An 8,534-nucleotide genomic window follows, 5' to 3' on the forward strand; every position below is an offset into this window, starting at 1 on the left:
CCCCCCCCGCTAAGCAGGGCCACGCCCCCCAGCTCCCGCTTAGAAATGCACAGCTGCGCAGTGAGGGTTGCAGCCCCTCTGGGCTCTCACCTGTACAGGTTCACGAAGTGCTTCCCGACAGACAGGGCTCCTGAGTGCAAGTCCAGGATGGACGCCTGGAAAAGATGTGCAGAGAGCACAGGGTAGCAGGGGTTTTGAGATCCATCCCACCCTCACCCTGGGTCAGGCAGGTGATGCTGGGTTTCAAGACGGTGGACCCAGGGTATATGCAGGACAGATCTTCTCTCCTGCCCAGTCTGATTTTCTGAAAACAGTCCACAGACCTGTGAACTCCGCCAGCCGAGTCACACACCACCCATCCTCCCTCCTTCAGCCCTGTGCAGGTGTAACGGACAGATGAGCAGCACAATTTGATAAATTTTGATGTCACATACCCGTGAGCCACCATCACCATCAAGATAACAACCACATCCCAGAACGTCCTTGTACCCCTCTGCCATCCTGCCTCCTGCCTCTCTCCCCCCACCCCTCCCCACCCAGGCAAACACTGATGTGCTTCCTGCCATCACAGACTGATGCACATTTTCTAAAATTATACGTTAATGTAATCATGTGGGATGCACTCTTTTTGGGTCTGGCTCCTTCTACTCAGCGTAACCACTCTGGTTCGCTCACACCATTGTGTCCTCAGACATCCACCCCGCCTTATTGCTGAGGACACACCGTGGTTTGGGGTAACACAACCATGTGGGTTGTTTCCCGTTTGGGGCTATTACAAATAAAGCTGCCCTGAACACTGGCAGACAAGTCTGGTGGACAGATGCTTTCATTCTCTTGGGTAAATCCCCAGAAGTGGAATTGCTGGGTCCTCCCTTTCTAAAGGGACGTCAAAGTGTTCTGCAGCCCTGCCCACCCCACCTCTGCGGGTCCTTCCCCATGTCTGGGAAAAGAGGTCACCAGAATGGATCATTTTTACGCTATCTGGAAGCTACTATATTTCTCCTCATTGGTATAGTGACCACCCCAGGGGTTTGAACATAATTTGAGCTTAATAAATGTTCACTGAACTTAAAGGCATCAAATCTGGCCCCTTTGCTGCAAGACAACTTCCTGAGGGAATTCCCAACAAAGAACGAGATGAGTCCACACACAAATGGGTCTTTAATAAATGCTACCCCTGAATCAAACCAAACTGAAATAAAAGGAGCTTAATTTTCGGAACTCCAGGGAAAATTTTGCAGAATAAAATAAAGTCACGTAGATAATCATAGAAATACTTAGAAATTCTAGCAAAGTTCGTAAACTAATCTTCCCAGGACTTTCAAACATGAAGACTGATCTGGGTCCACGTAATGGCAGTCCACGCTGGTGATGTGGGGGGAGGTGGGGGACACCCAAGGGCCCTGCACATCCAGTACCTCTTTGCCCTTGGACGGAGAGCAGGTTAAAGGGGGAGAAAGAAAACTGAAGTAGGAACTCACCCCTCCATCAGATCCTCCCAGGGACAGCCCCTTCTCGGCTATGCTGTGGGGGGAAGGTCATTAAAAATCAGGATTTAGTTAGTAGAATTGTCTGTGATATATCTAGGCAAATAACAACCAGCATGATTCATGTAATGTTAATAGATTATTTGATATTTATGATATAAACACGTTTAGACCAAAGGACTCAATTTTCAAAGCTAAATGAGTAAATGGCAATACTTCCTTACCACCTTGTTAATTAAATACAGCAGTTTAGAAACAACTAGGCTTAATTTCCATCTTTAGCACCGAGAGCTGGTGCCCACCCAAATGGGCTGAGCCACTCCCACTGGGTCCCCGTCCTGGCCATCACGGACTGCGGGGGAAACCTTTGCAATCACCAGCTTGGGGGGCAGAGGCGCCGTGGTGGCCTGTGCTGGACCTGACAGGATCGCCGGCCTCACCGAAGACACGAGAGCTTCTAGCACCGTTACCAGACAAATCACAACCAACCGGAAAACTGACCTGGGGACGGATCAACCCCTGATTCCAGTGACTCCGGCCCAACGAGCCCCTACACTGTTATCTAAAAACAGGAGGAACGTCTCCCTGCTGGGACAGGCAGCTGGGCACATAGGCCGAAGGCAGCTTGAGGGCCAAACGCTGCTCCACCTCGCACATGTGTCTGAACAGCTCTTGTGTCTGAACAATTTGTTGCAAAATCAAAGCTTTAAGATCTTGTTTTCAAAAACCCCAACAAAGAAAAATCCAGTGTCAACTGCATTTGAGTAAGACTCCCTGCCCTGTCCTGAGTCACAGCTGGTTGGCTCAAGGGCTAATCCCCAGCCGGTTCTGGCACAGAGACTGAACTGCTCTCTCTTGACACCCTGCTGCAGGGGGGAGTGTCTACACAGGTGCCCACCGGGCTCCCCGAACAGCTGAGAAGGCAGCACCTCCCTAGACGACCTATCCAGGTCAGAACCACTTCTCCTGAAGAGGAGTTAGGCCTCAGCAACAGCATCACTGAAGGCAACAGCCTTTTCTCCTGGAAACCGGAAAAGCCTACTTTTGCCCTTGGAAGCACACAAGGAAATTCTTACAGAATTCTAAATGCATTTCTTTAAATTGTTTTTTTAGTAATTGTCTGCTTCCTGGAAAGCCCCACTTTCTTGCTTGTCCAGGACAGAAGAGGCTTGGATACCTGCGAATCCGCTGGGCTTCGTCCCTGGTGATGACGGTGTCGGTGATCCCCCGGCCACACTTCCTAGGGGAGCAGCCTGGAGAGAGAAGCCAGAATGAGATGCCGACCCTATGCTGAATCCCAACGACAAAACCACTTGCATTCATTGAGGACTTACCTGTAGGTGGCCCTCCCCAGGGGAATTTTGTGGGGTGGGGCCGTGCCTTCCACAGGATTAGGGGGCCAGATTTGGCAAATAAAATACAGGGCACCCACGTAGGTGTGAATTTCAGAGAAGCAACAGTGACCGTTTTGGTGTAAGTGCAGCCTCTGCGGGACATACCGACAGCTGGCTGGACACAGCACGTTCCTGGTGGCCCCACACCAGACAGGACACTCAGGAAGCACTCTGCTGACCCTTGCAAAGCCCAGAGGCAGTATCCACGACAGTCTGGGACCACAGGTCCAGCCTTCCTAAGCCCCCGTGAGAAAGCCCTTCAGGGACAACTGAATGCTGCCCCAGAAGGTGCCAACCATGTGTCCCACCCAGCACTCCCTCTGTCTCTCTCAACCGGGATGTGCGGCTGCTGAGGGGCGGGAGGGTAGAGAAGCTCGGACGGCGCCAGGGCCAGGCTCAGGTGGTGGGTCCAGGATGAGGCGAAGCATCCGAGACGGACGGGCTGAGCAAACCCCTGGTGTTCTGGCACACGGGGCGGGCCAGCTCCCTCCTGCGGTCCTGGCCGATGAGATAGAGCTGGGGGACACTCTCAGGACAGGCTGGGCTGGCTGACCTTTAGCTTTTCATCCTTCTTCCCCCCTTCCTGTCTGGAATGTGAGCCTGGTGCCTGGAGGTGGAGTGACTGTCCCGGGACCATGTGACCCACACACCGAGTGTAAGTGCTGCGGGGCTCACAGAGCACCAGGACAGTCTGGGGGGCCTTTCTCTGCACCTTGTGGTGTGGGAAAAACAAAATTCTACTTGGGGGTCATCAGGGGAGGGGTGCCTTGGTTCTAGGAGGCCAAATACGATCCCACTGATACAGGTGTTTTTCATGCATGCTTTTTGTAAGGGTTGCTCCCTAAACGTAATGACCCAGAAAGGGAAAGAATAAAAGCAAATGCGTGATAACCAAAAGAAAGCTTGGAGAGTGGTATCTGTAGAACTACTGTGCTTTAAGACAAAAGAGTCATTACAGGGAAAAAATAGGGTCATGTTTAGAGGTGACAGAACAATTCACCGGGAGGATGAAGATAGGACAAACAGCACCAGATCGTATCATCTCAGCTATGAAACAACCGGCACGGAGACCAGTCAGGAGAAGGTGCCGGACCCACTGTCACAGTGGGAATTCCTGCACGCCTCTCTCAGTAACTGACGGACAAAGGAGACAGAAATCCATGAGGATGTCAAGGGTTTGTACACATGACTAGGAGATGAGAATCACGCAGAACTTTGCATGCAACCATTAGAAAACATTTTTCAGGTATATGTAGAACATTAACAAAAACATGTCAGAGAGAAAGTCTGTGGGGCGCCTGGGTGACTCAGTCGGCTGAGTGTCTGACTCTTGAGTTCAGCTCAGGTCATGATCTCAGGGTCGTGACATCGAGCCACAACCGGCTCCAGGCTCAGCTCGGAGTCTCCTTGCAATTCTCTCTCCCTCTCCCCCTGCCCCCCACACCCCTCGTGAGCATGTCCACATGTTCTCTCTCTCTCTGAAATGAGTAAGACTTTTAAAAAAAGAAAGTCCAGGGGGCACCTGGGTGGCACAGCGGTTAAGCGTCTGCCTTCGGCTCAGGGCGTGATCCCGGCGTTATGGGAGAGCCCCACATCAGGCTCCTCGGCTATGAGCCTGCTTCTTCCTCTCCCACTCCCCCTGCTTGTGTTCCCTCTCTCGCTGGCTGTCTCTTTCTCTGTCGAATAAATAAATAAAATCTTTAAAAAAAAAAAGAAAAAGGAAGTCCGAGCCAATATCAAAGGACCTACATCATACAGATTATATTATCGAACTACAACGCGGTTAGGTTAGAAATCGATTTTTTTTTTTTAAAGATTTTATTTATTTATTTGACAGAGATAGAGACAGCCAGCGAGAGAGGGAACACAAGCAGGGGGAAGTGGGAGAGGAAGAAGCAGGCTCACAGCGGAAGAGCCTGACGTGGGGCTCGATCCTGGAACGCCGGGATCACGCCCTGAGCTGAAGGCAGACGCCCAACCACTCTGCCACCCAGGCGCCCCAGAAATCGATTTTTTTAAAGAGAGAACCAAAACCCCATGAATTCTGAAATCCCAGCAGTGACACAGTATGTTCAACGTAAGGGTCAAGAGCATAATTTGGGTGGAAAAGTGAATTTTCCACCCAAAGTTGACTCATCAGTGCACGTGCCCGAGCATACACTCCACTAACACACAGTGCAGCGTTCTGCCCAGACAGCCCCCAGGGGCCGGAGCCTCCGTCTCATCGGGAGCCCCCCCCAGCCTGATGCACAGGAGAGAAGTCCAGAAGCTTTAAATACACCTCAACTATTCTTTGGTATGGTGGCAAATACACATAATACAAAATTTACCATTTTGCATTCAGAGTGTTGTGCCAACATCATCACTGTCCATCTCCAGAATTTTTTCTGCTTCCCGAAATGGAACACTGCACTGTTAAATAATAGTGACTCCCCATTCCGCGCCCCCTGCCTTCGTGCAAACTTTTAGTGCTGCTAAATTATTAAGCGGGTGAGAAGAAAAACTTCAGTTCCAACTGCCGAGAAATACCTTCTTGGAAGCTGGGACGGGAGAGGGAAAGGCTGAGGGAGACAGGAAGGGCACCCACACGGGTGAGGTAGGAGGAGCCCCGGCTCGGGCACCACTCGGTGGAAGCACTCAGCAGTCTTTTCCCAGTTCAGGTCCACGGCACTGCTCTCAATGAAAAAATTGACAGAATTCTGTCTTTAAGACCCAGTCGTGCAGGCTAGGTTTTTAAAAGAGAGAAAGCTCCCAGCAGCAAGAAATGTGCAGGAAATAAAGCCGACTGGTGCCAGGAGTCATGCGCTCTCCGGGGTGCTGAACTCCACGGGTACCTCTGGGCACCGCCCCCCCTGCCCTCCCCCTACCGGGATGGGACACTCAACCTGGGGAAGGGCTTCTGGTAGTGACATTTCTTTTTCTTTCTTTCTTTCTTTCTTTTTTTTTTTTTTAAGATTTAATTTATTTGAGGGAAAGTGAGCACTCAAGCGGGGGAGCAGCAGAGGGAGAGAGAGAACCAGGATCCCCGCGGATCAGGGATCCCAACCCAGGGCTTGATCCCAGGACCCTGAGATCATGACCTGAGCCCAAGGCAGACCCTTAACCAACTGAGCCACCCAGGCGCCCCCGGTAGTGACCTTTCTTGTTGCGACATTTTCTGCAGTGACGACACTTTATGATGGTCTATGCCCAATGCCTTTTCTGGTTTCAACTTTCTCATCCTTACCTTTCCAATTCTGTTATGTCCCTCCAGGCAAACCATCTCTCCATCAGAGCGTGGGGCACCTTGGTAAAATGCTAGCCTCAGTGACCGGCAGGCCTGCCTCTGCATTTCCCAGTCCAGGTGTGGGTTAACGCACTGAAGGAGGGAAAGTTTGCCCGTACCCTGGGCCCCCACACCACTTTCAGTCTGATTCCCACCAATTCACTGCAGCAAAAGACCGACGCATCTCAAACGCAGCGCATTCCCTGTCGACATGCTGCTCTTTCCCAGGCTGCGGCAGCATCACCTACCTTCAAACCTTCGGTGACTGTCATAATCCTCCGAGCAGGGCACCTCGATGAACCTGCCTGGCAGGATCTCGCCACGGTGAGCCAGGACCTCAGTGACGCCATCATCACCCCCCAGACAGCTCCAGAGCAGCGGCCCAGCAAGCACGGCACAGGCCCCCAGGATGGTGGTTTTCAGCCACTTCCTCTGCACCTCCCGCGGGGCCCGGACACTCTTTGCGCTGAGGACAAAACACAACAGCCATCACCCAAAAGCACCCGTGTGTGCTGAAAAGACGGACCATGATGGCCAGGAACCGCACACTTAGTTACAGCAAGCCTTAAACTGTTCTGCATTAACAGAAGTGAGAGCTACTCTCAGCCAATCCAGGGGCACTCGCCAGCCTGAGAGGATGTGGTGGGGAATGCAGCCCCCAGCCCCATCTGACCCGTGCTGGCAACAAGATGAGCTGCCAGCCAGCGTCCCTTCTAACCCAGCCAGGCCCACAGAGAACCCGAATCTGTGTTGCCAATCACATTGCCTGCAACCGAAACAGACTGCCCCAAACCATGTGCCAGGGCACATGCCCACATACAGGACACAAACGGAGTTAAGTGTGAGCCAAGCCCACTTCACTAAAACCACAAGCCAGCCAAGAAGAGAATACAAGCACAATGAAAATGATTCACAATTAAGACACTTTTTTGCACAACCTGGGTTAACTACACCCCTCACTGCCATGCAGAAGTTGCATGCATGTGTGCGTATGCACACATGTGTATCCACGTATGTGCCCATGGGTGTGTCTGTGTGTGTGCACATGTGTAACTGGGAAGTTGTGTACTCTGTTGTTTAGGAAAGACTTGGTGACTATAGGCCTCAAAGAACTCGCAAAAAATAATAGAAAAGATCAGCCACCCCTTTAAGGAGGTGTGCCCGTTTCTTCAAGTATGTAATTAATTCCTGAAAAGCAAGGAGTCTGACTTCTATTTTTATATGTCCCTCAAGCCCTTGCACCGCTTTATGAATAAAACAAATTCCAATAAATAAACCCCAAGGAGGACACAGCATGATCCTTTTAAACAGGGATCATAGACCGGAAGGGGAAGGGGGGGGTCTGCCCACCTCAAAAACATTCCCCACCACTACTGCTGTCCAGCCTCCATGCCACCCAGCCTTCTCTAATTAGACCGGGGTGGACACCTTACACCGGTGGGGCCATCATTTCTCTTCCCCCAAAATTCCAGATAAGGCAGGGAGACGGCCAGCCCATCTCAGCAGGAAGTGACTGGAGCCCGAGCCTGGAGGCAGAGCTGCTGGCGACACCTCTCCCACAGCGTGGCTGCTGACTCTGAAAGGGGCAGAGGGGAGGCACAGAGACACAAAAGAAGAAGAAACTGCATCTTGGGCCAGATTCAGATGCAATACCCCCTCGAGGTCTGTTCAAGGTGAGCACCCCTGTTTGGAGTAAGCTGGCGCGAGCTGCACCCAGAGAGTCCCTCCAGAACAGAAGGCGGCTGCTTTCCAAGTCTCCGAGCAAGGTCCGTGGCGTCTGGGCAACGACTGGGGCTCAGTGATTCGTCCTGGAGCGATTAAAACACGCCCCGGCTCTGAAAGCTTTGGGGAGAAACCCCTGGAAGGCTGCGTGACGAGCCGGTCACTTATTCGTCCATTGGGCATCCATCCGACGGCCCTCCTGGTCCACAGCCCTAAGGACAGCACACCGGGACGGGACGACGGGGCCTCGGAGCCCGTCCGTGTCGGGAGGCCGGGCGTGGAGCCTCTGCACACAGGCTCCGGGCCAGGGAAGGTTTCCGACCCGAGTTTCCGTCGGGAGTCCGAATCCCACGCGCCGGCAGCGCAGCACGCGCTCACGAGGCCGCCTCACAGCTACACTGCAGGCCACGCCCCCGATAGGCCACGCCCTCTGATCTGGCCATGCCCACCGCGCGACCACGCCACGCCCACCGCCGCAGCTCGCCCCTCCTCGCGGTGCTCGGTACCTGCTCTGGCGCCGGCGCTCGGCCGCTCCGCTGCCTTCGGGCGCCTTGGGCGCACCCCTCCGCTGAGGCGCCATCGGGTCAGGCCGCTGGGGAACCGAGCCGAACGCAAGAACTGCCCCAAGCTCGGGACGAGCGCCGCGAGAGGTTGCGCGAGGCCGGC

The 8,534-nt window shown here is 53.1% G+C and overlaps 1 protein-coding gene across 2 annotated transcripts in view; it reads right to left on the reverse strand.

Moving 5' to 3' along the window:
* The window catches only part of OGFOD3 (2-oxoglutarate and iron dependent oxygenase domain containing 3), a 23,383-nt gene extending 14,876 nt beyond the window's left edge, over window positions 1-8,507 (reverse strand). For both annotated transcript variants that reach the window (XM_019807162.2, XM_002926431.4), the window contains exons 1-5: window positions 8,375-8,507; window positions 6,395-6,612; window positions 2,665-2,740; window positions 1,482-1,524; window positions 91-155 (exon numbers count right to left, since the gene is read on the reverse strand). In XM_019807162.2, the coding sequence (XP_019662721.1) occupies window positions 91-155; window positions 1,482-1,524; window positions 2,665-2,740; window positions 6,395-6,612; window positions 8,375-8,448 (476 nt within the window). In that variant the 5' untranslated portion in view covers window positions 8,449-8,507. The remainder of the gene's footprint in view (window positions 1-90; window positions 156-1,481; window positions 1,525-2,664; window positions 2,741-6,394; window positions 6,613-8,374) is intronic.
* Between the last annotated feature and the right edge of the window lie 27 nt (window positions 8,508-8,534).

The sequence above is a fragment of the Ailuropoda melanoleuca genome, chromosome 15 (genome assembly GCF_002007445.2).
Source record: "Ailuropoda melanoleuca isolate Jingjing chromosome 15, ASM200744v2, whole genome shotgun sequence".
Classification (NCBI taxonomy): domain Eukaryota; kingdom Metazoa; phylum Chordata; class Mammalia; order Carnivora; family Ursidae; genus Ailuropoda; species Ailuropoda melanoleuca.